Source organism: Balaenoptera borealis (genome assembly GCF_965194805.1).
Source record: "Balaenoptera borealis genome assembly, chromosome: 21".
Classification (NCBI taxonomy): domain Eukaryota; kingdom Metazoa; phylum Chordata; class Mammalia; order Artiodactyla; family Balaenopteridae; genus Balaenoptera; species Balaenoptera borealis.
This window is the reverse complement of record NC_138880.1, coordinates 23701948-23717680: the sequence shown is the minus strand read 5'-3', so window position 1 is coordinate 23717680 and position 15733 is coordinate 23701948. Positions and strand designations below refer to the sequence as shown.

At 39.4% G+C, this 15733-nt stretch overlaps 1 protein-coding gene across 6 annotated transcripts in view; it reads left to right on the top strand.

Moving 5' to 3' along the window:
- The window catches only part of SNX25 (sorting nexin 25), a 117169-nt gene that overhangs the window by 78730 nt on the left and 22706 nt on the right, over positions 1–15733 (top strand). For 4 of the 6 annotated variants that reach the window (XM_082375195.1, XM_082375193.1, XM_082375190.1 and 1 more), the window contains 4 exons: positions 3513–3694; positions 7379–7510; positions 9536–9808; positions 13195–13359. In XM_082375195.1, coding sequence (XP_082231321.1) covers positions 3513–3694; positions 7379–7510; positions 9536–9808; positions 13195–13359 — 752 coding nt within the window. The remainder of the gene's footprint in view (positions 1–3512; positions 3695–7378; positions 7511–9535; positions 9809–13194; positions 13360–15733) is intronic. The other 2 variants (XM_082375192.1, XM_082375191.1) reach the window with 1 other exon arrangement.

Here is a 15733-nt window from a genome sequence, read left to right as displayed (position 1 = left end):
AAAGCCAGCCTGTTGTCCACAAGGAAATGCTCAGTGCTTATCGTTTTTAAAAATTAATTTCGTGTGAGTCTTTTGCTTTTTATAAGTTATATAATGTCAGCTTAAGGAAACAAACCATTATAAATGTTTTTGAGGTGATCTTCTTTTTTTAAAAATAAATTTATTTATTTGTTTTTGGCTGTGTTGGGTCCTCGTTGCTGTGCGCCGCTTTCTCTAGTTACGGCAAGTGGGGGCTACTCTTCGTTGCGGTGCGCGGGCTTCTCATTGCCGTGGTTTCTTGTGTTGCGGAGCACGGGCTGTAAGTGTGCGGGCTTCAGTAGTTGTGGCTCGCGGGCTCTAGGGCGCAGGCTCAGTAGTTGTGGCGCATGGGCTTAGTTGCTCCGTGGCATGTGGGATCTTCCCGGACCAGGGCTCGAACCCTTGACCCCTGCTTTGGCAGGCGGATCCTTAACCACTGTGCCACCAGGGAAGCCCATTGTAAATGTTTTTAAATTAAATTTTAAAAAAGTCTCGCTAAGACCATGTAGCTCGTGGTGGCAGAGCCCGATTTCTAGTCTGATTCCAGACTCTACTGACAACTGTCTACTGCATTTGATGTGGAGGTCCACTAGTGATCTTGGCCACAGCAGATTTGATGGAGGGGAGGGCTTGACACCGTAACAGAGTAAGTTGAAGAATGGGAGGTGAGGAGACTCACCCTGGCTCTCTCCTTCACAGCCAGAGTTCTAGAAAGAGCACAATACCTGATCCACAGCAAGCACTCAGCAAAACGTTAGCTATGTTGTGTTGACCTCTCGGTAACCTTTGACACAGATCGTACATCCATTCAACACACTTTATAAGTCCCTCATGTGTTGCCAGGCACTCTCGTAGGTGCTGATGGTACAGCAGTGTGTGAACAAACGAAACGCTACCTTTATGAGGACATACAGGATAACTAAGTGGAATGTGCAGTATGGCAGTCGTGCTGTAGAGCAGGGGTCCCCCAACCCCGTCAGGAACCGGGTTGCACAGCAGGAGGTGAGCGGCGGGTGGGCGGGCGAGCGGGGAAGCTTCATCAGCCGCTCCCCATCACTCGCATCACCTCCTGAACCATCACCCCCCCACACCCCCCCGTCTGCGGAAAAACTGTCTTCCACGAGACCGGCCCCTGGAGCCAAAAAGGTTGGGGACCGCTGCGCTAGAGAAGGAAAGACGGGCGAAGACTGGTGTTTTAGGGTGGAGGTTGCAGGTAGAAAGAGAGTGGCCGGGGAGGTCTTCCCTGAACCCTGAACTAGGGACCTGAAGGGGTCGGGGAACTGAGCCAGGCAGATTCCTGGGGGATGAAGGGGCCAGGCTGAGAGGATGGCTAGTAAAGCCCCGAGCAGGGAGCTACCCAGTGTGTCCAAGAAACTGGTCACCGTAGACCACGTAGTGTGTGACTCCATTCATACAAAGTGTCCAGGATGGGCAGTCCAGAGACAGCCCTATAACATAGTGATTCACTATTTTTATAGCTTATACCCCATATAAAGTTGTTATAAAATATTGGCTATATTTCTTGTGCTGTATGTTATATCCTTGTAACTTATTTATTTTATACCTGGTAGTTTGTACCTCTTAATCCCCTTCACCTATGTTGGCCCTCCCCATTCTCCTCTTCCCTCTGGTAACCACTAGTTTATTATCTGTATCTGTGAGTCTGTTTCTGTTTTGTTACATTCATTCGTTTGTTTTAGTTTTTTTAGATTCCACATAGAAGTGAAAACATATAGTATTTGTCTTTTTCTGTCTGACTTATTTCACTAAATATAATAGCCCCCAGGTCCATCCATGTTGCAAATGGCAAAATTTCATTCTTTTTATGGCTGAGTAATATTCCATTATATATATTGGGTGGGTCAAAAAGTGCCTTTGGTTTTTTAAGTAAAAATAAAAGACACGTTTTTCATTTTCACGAAGAACTTTACTGAACAATGTATTCATCCTTTTGTTCCACTACCTTCTGCCATTTTTCAGGCAGCTTCATAATTCACCCTTCCCAAAACTTATTTTTTGAGCAAAGAACTGTTCCAGGTGCCTTTTACAGTCTTCCAGGGAATTGACATTTTTTCCATTAAGAGAAGTTTGTAAAGACTGAAATAAATGGAAATCTGAAGTTGCAATGTCTGGTGAATACGGTGGATGAATCAGAACTTCCCAGCCAAGCTGTAACAGTTTTTGCCTGGTCATCAAAGAAACATGCAGTCTTGCATTATCCTGATGGAAGATTATGCGTTTTCTCTTGACTAATTCTGGTTGCTTTTTGTCGAGTGCTACTTTCAGTTGGTCTAATCAGGAGTAGTGCTTGTTGGAATTAATTGTTTGGTTTTCCGGAAGGAGCTCATGATAGAGGACTCCCTTCCAATCCCACCATATACACAACATCATCTTCTTTGGATGAAGACCAGCCTTTAGTGTGGTTGGTGGTGGTTCATTTCACTTGCCCCACGATCTCTTCTGTTCCACATTATTGTACAGTATCCACTTTTCATCGCCCGTCACAATTTGTTTTAAAAATGGAACGTTTTCATTACGTTTCAGTAGAGAATCGCATGGGGAGATATGGTCAAGAAGGTTTTTTTTTTGCTTAACTTACGTGGAACCCAAACATCAAAGCGATTAACATAAAACCAAGCTGGTGCGAATGATTTTCAATGCTTGGTTTGGATATTTTGAGTATGTTGGCTATCTCCCGCGTGGTATAACATTGATTGTTCTCAATTATTGTTTCGATTTGATCGCTATCAACTTCAACTGGTCTACCCGCCCGTGGAGCATCGTCCAGTGAGAAATCTCCAGCACGAAACTTCGCAAACCACTTTTGACACGTTCAATCAGTCACAGCATCTTCTCCATATACTGCACAAATCTTTTTTTGCATTTCAGTTGTGTTTTTACCTTTCTTGAAATGACAAAGAATAATATGCCAAAAATGTTGCTTTTTCTTCCATTTTCAATAATAAAACGGCTACACAAAAATTCACCAATCTTGATAAGTCTTTTTTTAAATGCACGCTGATGTGACAGCCATCACATACAATCTAATGAAATTGTTTAAAATGAAGATAAAGACAACTAAGTGCTACTAGAGCCATCTTACGGAAAAAAATGAACAAACCTTTTGGCCCACCCAGTATATATGTATATCACATCTTCTTTATCTGTTCATCTGTTGATGGTCACTTAGGTTGCTTCTGTATCTTGGCTATTGTAAGTAATGCTGCTGTGAACATTGGGGTGCATATATCTTTTTGAATTAGTGTTTTCATTTTCTTTGGATACATACTCAGGAGTGGAATTGCTGGATCATATGGTTGTTCTATTTTTAATTTTTTGAGGAACCGTCACATTGTTTTCCATAGTGGCTGTCCTTTAGTACCCACTGCTGCTCAGAATGTACCACATCAGACATTAATTTGGGCCACAGTCGCTGTGTTCCCTCTTTTGTACCTTGTCCTCTGAATGTGTACTATGCATCTATCTCATTCAAGGTAAAGAAACTGCTGCCATGAAGGCTGATCTCCTGAGGGCCAGGAACATGAAAAGGTACATTAACCAACTGACTGTGGCAAAGAAGCAGTGTGAGAAGAGGATCAGAATCCTGGGAGGCCCTGCCTACGACCAGCAAGAGGATGGGGCTTTGGATGAGGGGGAAGGACCTCAAAGCCAGAAGGTAGAACTTTGTAGTTTCTTGTTTTGCCGTTTCATGTTTGTTACGAACACTGGTTTAATCACATAGACAGTCTTTTCACTTCTTGGTATTTAACCTAAGACATATATTCCAGAACATAGACTCACATGTTTACTTTTATGAGTCAAGTAGCTGTATTTCTTGGTGTGGGGTGCGTGTGTGTGCACATGCCTGTGTGTGTTTCACTGTCCCCCTTTTGCCTTCCCACAATCCCAGAGGAGCATATTTATATTTTCAAGGGCTTAGTCAGGTTACTCACTACGAATTGGATAGAAATTACCACCAGTGAAGTAGAAGGTCTTATTATAGGTTATTTTACTTAGCTCTCTCCACAGTGCTGTGAATATGTACTCCATGTCCCCATTTTACAGGTGAAGAAACAGTTGGTTGAAGTAAGTTACCTAATAAGGGCACATGGATAGGAAGAGGCAGACTAGATAAAAACCCAGATCTAGTTGATTCACAAATCTGAGTGTAGCCCAGGCCTCTGCACTTGAATGTGACAAGATTCCCTGTCTTTGTTTCTCCCAGAATTCTTGTAGAGCTCTCAGTCCATCTTTCCTTCTTGACTTCCACACTGTTTTTAGTTTGCTAAATTTTTTGGCCTGAATACAAATCAGGTAATTTCTTAAAGAGCGTAAGTATTTTATTATAGTTAAGAAGCTGTGCTACTGAGTCAGAAAGCCTGGCTTTTAATCCCAGATCTGCTGGGGATTGACTTTGGGCAAGTTAGTTAGCCTCTCTGTACTCTATTTGTAAAGTAGGGTTAACTGTACATACCCTACCGGGCATGATAATCATTAAATTAAATAATGCACATGAAATGGTAAGTATGGTACTTGGTGTATAATGAGCACTTAATAAACATTTGTTATTACTGGCAGTAATTATTCGGGGGTATATTTAGTGATGTTATAAATGTAAGAGGAATCCAATTGTGATCTCTCCTTTTGGGATAAAACATCAGTCTCAAGGTTCTAATTCTCCACGTTCTCATTAGTATGCCGTAGATAGTCTCATGAATGTATCGTAGATATTCGGCAGCTAGAGAATCTTGGGCCTGGGTCCCTCTTGGTAACATGTTGGGTGTTTTAAGAGCACATTTACTTACTCTTCTAGGCCTTGTGGTACTTTTGAGTGCTTAGGGGATATATTTCCTAGAGAAAAATTAACCTGCTGGTCAAGGGGTAATACACACAAAATATAAAACTAGGTTAATAGAGTACGCATCATGAAACCAGATCCAATGGGTTTGGGAGATAGTGAAAAAGGAGTAGATAAAAATCCCTGAAGGGGAATAAAGAACAATCTGCCTTCATAGGCTACCTTCCAGCCTGAAATACTTCACGGCCTTCGGCATATGAGACATCCACCAGGACAATTTTTTGTCGTCTGCCCAGAGATTATTGATTGTGGCATCAGCCCTCCCAGAATTACCAGAAGTCTTAGGACAGAAGGAAACGTGCTGATCCAACAGAAGGAAATTAATGCAAGAGCACAGTGTTTGCTATATGGAAGCCCTTAGTAAATGTTAATTGGTATTACATTGTCTATATATATATATCTTTTTTTTTAAATCATATATTTAGCAGTAGTGTCAACTTGGACCTACCCAGTCTTTTCTTCCCACTTCCACACAGCAGTCTCAGAATTACTGAGATTAGTTCATCTCAGATTAACACAATGAGATTGAGTTCATCTCTCGTTAACACATTTGCCTCAGAAGTGTGCAGTCTCCTTATCCTGGTCACCCAGCCCCACACCGTTAGTGTAGGTGTGAATCAGTGAACGGCTCACGCAGGCTTCAAGAGAAAATAGAAAACAAATGGAATGGAGAACTTGGTTAATTCACCAGCTAAGATATGAGATATATCAGATGTTTAGTTAGACTTGAGATATATTTGCTGTCATTTATTTGTATATATTTGCACTTCTAGAACTAAACATAAGAGTGTTCATAAGACACAATAAAAGAATCTAAAAGTGGCTAATATTTTAGAACATGTTTTGGACTTGATTTTGCAAATATGTGGATTTGTATCTAACTTGAAATTCATTTCAATCCATGAAATTATACTGGGAAGACTTCCTTAGAATTGTTGAGTGTCTTTCCTGCTCAGCTCCTCCCCATGTTAAAAATGGATTGCTGTCCGAGTGACCTGTCATTCCTCGCCAGAGGTGATGTGGGAGCCTTCAGACGTCTTTGGAGCCTGTACAGTTAGGGTTTGGACTTAAAAATGCTCCACTGGTAGGTTTACATAAAGTGAGGATACATGCTACGGTCTCCCAAAGTTAGTAAACTAAATCCTAAATATTAATGGTCTGTAGCAAGGGATCCCTTTTGATTACTTAGTTATCAAAAGTTGTTAGAAAAATGCCTGCCCCTTTCTGCCCACAAAACAGATTGAGGATTTACTGTCAGTGGCAGAAAGAGTTGAACATGCATTGATCATATGCACTTGATTTTAGAAAGATCTTAACTGGTGACATTTCTGAAACTTTTCCAATCGCCACAATATTAATTTTAAAAATCTTAAATGTAAGTTTTCTTTTCGTTGAAGTATACATAGACATCATTTTTATTACTAATTAATAACTAAGGGTATAGGAGTTAAATTCCTTGTAAATTAATTTGAGGCATTTCTCCTAGTTGAGTCATGAATTATTATGAAGCTCACCTGCTTTCTCATATTATAGCAGTCCATACTCAAGATTGATCTCACTGTGTCTTCAGATAGTGGTTTTTCTTTTCTGTAAACATTCAAAATAGTAAACAAAGGAGTAATTTTGATACATCTCTACAATACTTTTATGGGCCAATTAAAATGATGCATACAAAAGATTTTTTTAAATGAATGTGATATTATAAACAAAAAGACAAGGTATGAAATCATTTGTAGATTTCCTCAGCTATATGAAAATAGGATGGAAAGCAAAAATGCCAAATTATTAGGCTTCAGCTTCCTGGTCTTTTATATATTTCTCTTCACTTTTTCTATTATTGGCACGATTGCTTTTAGCAATACATCCCATAAGGCAGGGATTTTTGTCTGTTTCATTTCCTAGAAATGTGCCTGATACAGAGTAGATGCCAAATAAATCTTTTGCTGAATGAGTGAATGATTAATAGAAAATTGGTATTTATTGAATATGTGCATTTTGAATATTCAATAAACTTTTTTAATTTAAAATGTAGGAAGGTGAGAGAAGTACTGTATTACATTGACTATGAACTTAGAAAATGAGACATTTTTTCCTGAATGTAGAAGTTAATCCATTGGAAGTGAAAGCAAGCTGATATTTAAAATTTGATTTTTTGGGCTTCCCTGGTGGCGCAGTGGTTGAGAATCTGCCTGCTAATGCAGGGGACACGAGTTCGAGCCCTGGTCTGGGAAGATCCCACATGCCGCGGAGCAACTAGGCCCGTGAGCCACAACTACTGAGCCTGCGCGTCTGGAGCCTGTGCTCCGCAACAAGAGAGGCCACGATAGTTAGAGGCCCGCGCACCGCGATGAAGAGTGGCCCCCGCTTGCCGCAACTAGAGAAAGCCCTCGCACAGAAACGAAGACCCAACACAGCCAAAAATAAATAAATAAATAAATAAATGAGTTTGTTAAAAAAAAAAAAATTGATTTTTAAAAACTTTCTCTTAAATTCCCTTCATAGATTCTTCATTTCGAAGATATCTTGGCCCGTACTTCCTACCGAGAGCAGTTTCGAACGTACATGGAAAGGATGGACAAGAGAGCTCTGATGAGCTTTTGGGAGTCTGTGGAATATTTAAAGAATGCTAACAAGGTAGGATATATAGGCCCGAAGGAATATTCATCACTAGCTGATGAAAACTTGTATGTTAGGCAGTATGTCTGTGTTTCTCAATAAAGCTGTAAGATAAGATACATTAAAGGAATACTTTAAACCAAATATATTATTGGCATTATGTTCTAGCCCATAATGGTAAATAGAATTAGATTTCATTTTTACAAAAAGTGCTTCTGAATGTGTAGTCAAGGAAAAAAGATTTACAAATATCGCCAATTATTGAATTTAGTTTCAGGTAGTTATTTTTTAACCCATTATAAAAAAAGGCATATACTTACCCACGTGGCTGTTATAATAAATTTGGTCTTATCACCTATACTTCAATCTCATAACCTTGTTATTTTTAATATCATAATGTGCACATTTTACACAACTGTCCTCCTTTTATTTAATTTAAAATATGATTGTGTTAAGGAAGACAAAAAATAATTTTTGGTTACAGATGCCTATTACAGCGCAAAGCCCAACAATAAGCATTGTGTTTTGCACTTGGCAAGTTCTCAATATATATTTAAGAATTAAATTGAAGAATGTGAAATATATATGTGTGTATATATATGTCTAAAAACATATATAACAATATGTACAACATATATAATACATGCATTTTGAGAGGCTTATTTTTAACATCTTTATTGGAGTGTAATTGCTTTACAATGGTGTGTTAGTTTCTGCTTTAAAACGAAGTGAATCAGCTATACATGTACATATATCCCCATATCTCCTCCCTCTTGCGTCTCCCTCCCACCCTCCCTATCCCACCCCTCTAGGTGGTCACAAAGCACCGAGCTGAGCTCCCTGTGCTATGTGGCTGCTTCCCACTAGCTAGCTATTTTACATTTGGTAGTGTATATATGTCCATGTCACTCTTGAGAGGCTTATTAAAGTAAGCATAAACAGCACTATGTACATTAAATTACTCATTTGCACTTCATATTGAATGTTGCTAGGGCTGAATACCAACTTAAAATACATCATAAATTACAAACTACTTTGGGTAAGGAACTAAATCCAGTCTCATAGTATTTTTAAATCTTCTTAGGAATGTCTTTCATTGTTAATTTATAAGCCACAAATTACCTCATTTTACTCAATATTATATTTGCCAACTTTATTACATATTTTATTTACCAGACTTGACTACAAACTTGACTTTTGGCTGCTCTCAGAGGAATATTGAAAAGAGCAATCTAAAAAATTTTCCTAAACTACTGAAGACAAGTTGAAAAATGTCAATGCAATAAGAGGATATAGCTTCCTCAAATAGCTATATTTTGACCTAGCAACACTGATTTGGATGTAAAACTTCCGGATTGCTTGTTATATTCATAATATTCGTTAAGTCGTTTGTCTTTATTTTTTGCTACCGTCGAAGACTTTTCATAACATTTCTAGAGTTAATAAGTTGTCTGTAGCGGAAATGTAAAGGTTATGTTAATCAGATGTTTGCACTTCCTAATTAGGCTTAGTACACTTAGGCGGAGACCTTGTTTAAGACCAAGCTGTGTAATACAAGCTTGATTACAATGTAGTAAGTCATCATTCTGAAGAATATTTCTCTTGCTTTCTTTAATTACACAATTATTATATTGACTTTCTTCTGGAGTGAGAAGTTGGCATTTCTAATTATTTATACTAGATGAAAAAGTCATACTGAATTTAGCTGATAAATTGTATTGCTGTGGAACTGAGATTTATGAGAAGGAATCCACTGCAAGAAGAGAACTGTTCTCACTCTTATCTTTTTCCTTCCAGCATTAAAAAGAAATTACATTTGTTAACTGTTCAACGTAAAGTGTTCCTTTTAAGGAACCAGTTGTTTTTTCAGGGTCTGACACTCACCCCTTGACCCTGAATGTGCCCACAAAAGCCTTTGCGCACTCATCCCACATTCTACATGTCTCCCTTCCACCTTTAAAATGCAGAGAGTTCGGAAGAAAATGGTTCTTCTCAGAGATGGTATTTCTTACTTTCTCCTTCTTCATCTTCCTGTCTTTTCAGAACGAAATTCCACAATTAGTTGGTGAAATTTACCAGAATTTCTTCGTGGAGAACAAAGAAATATCTGTGGAAAAATCACTTTACAAAGAAATCCAGCAGTGTCTTGTAGGAAATAAAGGAATTGAAGTGTTCTGCAAAATCCAGGGAGACGTTTATGAGACGCTGAAGGATAGGTATTACCCTTCATTTATTGTCAGTGACCTGTATGAGAAATTGATGATAAAAGAGGAAGAAAAACATGTCTCCCAGTTGATTTCCAACAAGGATGAAATGGTGAGTCACGTTTAACTTTCTGCTCCCTTTTGAGTGGATAAGCTTTGAATATGATTATGTGGGTACAGATTGTGTGAGCCAGATTTGGTGTGCACCTTTATCTTTTAGCATACAGCACTTTTCTTTTTTTAACATCTTTATTGGAGTATAATTGCTTTACAATGTTGTGTTAGTTTCTGCTGTATAACAAAGTGAATCAGCTATACATATACATATATCCCCACATGTCCTCCCTCTTGCGTCTCCCTCCCACCCCTCTAGGTGGTCACAAAGCACCGAGCTGTGCTATGCGGTTGCTTCCCACTAGCTATCTATTTTGTGTTTGGTAGTGTACATATGTCCATGCCACTCTCTCACTTCGTCCCAGCTTACCCTTCCCCCTCCCCGTGTCCTCAAGTCCATTCTCTGTGTCTTAGCATACAGCACGTTAAGTGGAACTTTAAGTTGAATTTCCTTGTTGCTTCTCGTCCTCACTTCTGTCTTTGTCCTTCTGACCAGCTGGGTACCCCCACCCGGTGCTGAGTCAGAGACCGCCCCCTGCTCTGTCTGCCTGAGACACAGCTGGGTTTGACTCCTGACAAGTGAGGGCAGAAAATCTGTGGGGTGGGACATTTGTGACCAAGTAAGAGAGTCATTATCAGCACAACAGTCCAGCTGGAGAACAGACAGAAAGGATGGGGAAGAAATGAGGTGAGGGAGAGAATGCAGGAAGAGTCTGCAGGAAATATTTTGGAGTTTAAAAAAAAATCAGATGAAACTAAGATATTTTGAAAGAAACCTTGTCCAGCCATACCTGAAGTCTAATTTTCTTATAGTGTCCTGGATCATTTTGGATAGCCCCAGTTGCCATCTCCCTTTTACTACTAATGACCTATATGAGTTTGAAGGTTTTGAAGGTACAAAGGAAAAGTGTTTTAGAATCACCTTCCATAGAAAGATTGTAATTTATCTTGGATTCTTTCTTTCTGTCCAGTTCACTGTATCTCAAGCCCTGAGGAATCAGGTACTTGTTCATGATGGTATTAGAAGCAGATGTCTCTGAACTGTTGGTAAATTCATTCATTCAGACTTTTGAAAAAAAGTATTGTTACTTGGTTCTTTACATTTTCAGTGTATAAAACCACTGAACTAATTGGTCCAAAACTCGTTACTCATTGCATTTTATTTTTAGAATAGCACAGCTAAAACAAACCAATCTCTCTACCTCAGAAATTAAAATGGTTAGTATTCAAATGTTGTGAAAAGTTTGTCCAAATTATAATACCCAACAGATAAATTGAATAAGGACTTGAACTGACAGTTAATATGAAAGGTAATAAATAGTAAACAAACATGAAAAAATGTGCAGCTTCGCCTAGGATTCAAAGAAGGGTGGTATGTATCACGGATCTTTCCCTCCACCCCCACCTTTGGTCCAGCGTCTCAACCTGGTTTTTATTTTTTTAATTAATTAATTAATTAATTTATTTATTTATTTATTTACTTATTTTTGGCTGCCTTGGGTCTTCGTTGCTGCGCGCGGGCTTTCTCTAGTTGCAGTGCGCGGGGGCTACTCTTCCTTGCGGTGCCCGGGCTTCTCATTGCGGTGGCTTCTCTTGTTGTGAAGCATGGGCTCTAGGCGCACAGGCTTCAGTAGTTGTGGTGCACGGGCTCAGTACTTGTGGCTCGCGGCCTCTAGAGCACAGGCTCAGTAGTTGTGGTGCACGAGCTTAGTTGCTCTGCAACATGTGGGATCTTCCCGGGCCAGGGCTCGAACCTGTGTCCCCTGCATTGGCAGGAGGACTCCCAACCACTGCGCCACCAGGGAAGGCCCTCACTGAGCTTTTGAAAGCTCCTACGCTTTGTTCCAGTAGTCCCACTTCTAGAAACTTACCTTGTGAAAAGAACTAAAATGTAGGGAAAAAAAAAAAAAGTGTATGCACTGTGGAGTTTATTTTAGTATCTGGGAAGGCAAAAAAGCAGAATCAACCCATAGCAATAGGGATGTGCCTCAGTATATTATCAATTCATAGAATACTGTGCAGCCATAGCTGTTATAACTGTGAAGACTACAGTACCCTCAAATATACAGCCTGGTATATTATACGAAAAAGGCAGAGTACCCTCTTGAATGTATACGAGGAGTAGGATGATGTCATAGTATATATACTCATGGACAAGGGTTAGAAAGAATATACAAAAATGCTTGGTGTTCTGTGATTATTAATACTTTATTTTTCTTTGAAAAATTTCTTTTACTGTTTGTTACAATTAATAAAAATCAGAAGAAAAAAATCTGGAAGAAAGTTAGGGAGTAAATGAACCAGAAGACAGTTCTCAGCAGTTCTCTTCATGCTGTTGCTGCTCATGAGTCTAATGACTGATATGCTATTTGTTGGTAATCTGTTCAGGTTTTTCCAAATTATGTAGTCCTTTATGAATCTTAAGTCACTTTCAATGCTAACCATTTTACTTGTAAAATAATCTACCTGTTGATTAGTAAAAATAAGGACTGAGCAAAGTGTATACTGAAAATACTTTCACTAGTGGGAATTTGGAAATTCTATTTTAATGTATTCATCGGTTCTGAAGATTAAGACATGCACATCTTTTTTCTTTAAATTTATTTTTATTTATTTATTTATTATTTTTGGCTGTGTTGTGTCTTCGTTGCTGTGCGTGGGCTTTCTCTAGTTGCGGCGAGTGGGGGCTACTCTTCGTTGCGGTGCGGTGGCTTCTCTTGTTGCGGAGCACAGGCCCTAGAGCACGGGGGCATCAGTAGATGCAGCGCATGGTCTCAGTAGTTGTGGCTCGCGGGCTCTAGAGCACAGGCTCATTAGCGCACGGGCTTAGTTGCTCCGTGGCATGTGGGATCTTCCCGGACCAGGGCTCGAATCCGTGTCCCTTGCATTGGCAGGCGGATTCTCAACCACCGCGCCGCCAGGGAAGCCCGGAAATTCTATTTTAAAGGGACACGCATGAATTTTTCATAATATTCTTAGGAGACCAAAAGAAAGCCAGGTCTCAGTGTTTTTTGCCAAAGTTTAGGCACAGAACATTTGGGTTGAGTTGGGAAGATAACTCAGTTGCCTTCCTTGTTCTGTGCAGGTTCCCTTGGGTATACCATTTGGGAAATAGTGGTGTGGCCTTTCGCTAGGCTATTAAATGTTTCTTTTTTTCACTGCAATTCCAAATACCAGTTACTTTGATTGTAACTATTGATCCTTTGCTTTTTCACTTAGCTGAGAAGTAACAGTCTACTTCTAGGCTTTCTACCATGGATGCTTAGTGGAATCCAGTGCTCTGGAGCAGTGTATTGTAATGATCTAGAACCTATACTACAGGTAATACTTAGGGACTATTCCACCACTGTAAGATATGGTGGTTCATGTGATGTTTTCCCCCAGGACCCAGGAGGTGAGGCTGGTGAGGCATCTGTGGATGAAGGCACCAGTCGGATTAATGAACAAACCAGTTTTGCTGTAAACAAACTGCGAGAACTAAATGAGAAACTTGACTATAAGAGGCAAGCTCTAAATTCTATTCAAAATGCACCAAAACCTGACAAGAAGGTAACTCTTCTGCTTTCAAGGTTGTCTTTAAAAGTTTCCATTTTTCTAATTTGATAAATAGTAGTTTTCAGTTTATGTTGAGAAGTGTTTCTTTAAAAAGAATTTCAACTCTAAGTTCCATTGGCTCTTTTTGTTTTTTTTTTTGTTTTTTGTTTCTGTTTTTGCTTCTAGTATAGAATTAGCAAAGCATTTGTCTTTTATCTATTATGATTTGGGGTTCTTCCCCATCCTCAGCTGTAACTCTGTGTCTTTTGTTCGACTTGCCTACAGTGCCTTTGGGGAAGGGGCCGAGCTTCCCCTTGTGCCACAGTTGTTTCTGGAAGTGAGTTAACTCTGCAAGGACAGTCTTAAAAATTTTTTTTCTTTTGAACACTGCGAGTACAACTTAGAGCACCTCCCAGAATTATGCAAGAAATAGATTGTTTCGCTAGAAACCAAAAGAATTTGAAAGTTTAAAAAATGTAAACAGCATCTCACTCTCTGGCATTCCTCACACCCAAGGGGGTGGTGTGGCTTTTTGCTTTGTGTTCATGCCTCTTTGGTCGAAAAAGGAGGTTTCCCTAACGTAGGAATGGCTGGCACTCTTTGCTTTCCCAAAGTGATCTCCTCTGGCACTTTCTGAATGTGCATTCAGAAGCCTGAGTGATGAGTGAGTGCAGGAGGCTATGCTGGTCACCATGAAGAATCAGTGAAACAGAGTCTAACACCTGCCCTTGGGGAGCAAATGTGCTGACTGTGGAACTGAACATTACAGCCCTCACTGGTGATAAAACGCAGGGTGTGCTTCCTGCAGGCTTTCTGAGGGGGGTCCTTGCGGCCGCATGTTTAGGAGAGTTGAACATGCAGCCATGAGGCAAAGTTGAGGCAAAGCTGCTGTCCTCAAACTACAGAGTTGCATAACCTTACAGGTTTTCTCATTAAAAGAGATCCAAGGAGACGGTGAGCATAGAATTTTTTTTTAATTATTTATTTTTTTAAATTGTAGCCAAGTATACATAACATAAAATTTACCTAAAATTTACCATGTGTACAATTCACTGGCATTAAGTATATTCACATTGTTGTATAACCAGCACCACCATCCATCTCCAGAATTCCTTTTCATCTTGCAAAACTGAAACTCTATACCCAGTAAACAGTAATTCCCCATCCCCTTACCCCCAGTCCCTGGCAACCACCGTTCTCCCTTTGCCTCTTATGAATTTAACTACTCTGAGTACCTCCTGTGAGTAGAATCATTCAGTGTTTGTCCTTTTGTGACTGGTTTGTTTCCCTTAGCATAATGTACTCAAGATTCATCCATATGGTAGCATGTGTCAGAATTTCATTCCTTTTTAAGGCTAATATTCAATTGCATGTATATACAACATTTTGTTTATTCATTTATCCATTGATGGACACTTGGTTTGCTTCCACATTTTGGCTATGGTAAGAAATGCTGCCTTGAACATGGATGTACAAATATCTCAAGACCCTGCTTTCACTTCTTTGGGGTATTGCTGGGTCATATGGTAGTTCTGTTTTTAATTTTTTAGGAATCTCTGTATTGTTTTCCATAGTGACTGCACCATTTTACCTTCTCACCAGCAGCACATAAGGGTTCCAGTTTCTCGGTATCCTTACCGGCACTTGTTACTTTCTGTTTTTTGATAGCATTTGTTCTAATGGGTGTGAGGTGGTATCTCATTGTGGTTTTGATTTGCATTTCCCTAATGATTAGTAATGTTGAGCATCTTTTTATGTGCTTTTTGGCTATTTATCTGTTTTCTCTGGAGAAATGTCTATTCAAGTACGTTGCCCATTTTTGAATCAGGTTGTTTTTTGTTGTTGAGTTTTAGGAGTTCTCTATATATTCTGGATATTAGCCCCCTATCAAATAAGTGATTTGCAAATATTTTCTCCCATTCTGTGAGTTGCCTTTTTCCTGTGTTGATAGTGTTCTTTGCACAAAAGTTTTAAAAATTTATGAAGTCCAGTTTGCCTGTATTTTCTCTTGTTGTCTGTGCCTTTGGTGTCATAGCCAAGAAATCATTGCCAATCCCATGTCATGAAACTCCTCCATGTTTTCTTCTAAGAATTTTATAGTTTTAGCCTTACTAGTAGGTCTTTGATCTATTTTGAGTTAACCTTTGTATATGGTATTATGTAAGGGCCCAACTCCATTGTTTTGCATGTGGTGATGATCCAGTTTTCTCAACACCATTTGTGGAAAAGACTGTCCTTTCCCACTTATGGTCTTGGCACCCTCGTTGAAAATCATTTGATCATATATGCAAGGGTTTATTTCTTGGCTGTCTATTCTATTCCATTTGTATATGTCTGTCTTTATGCCAATAGCATACTGTTTTGATTAGTGTAGCTTTGCAGTAAATTT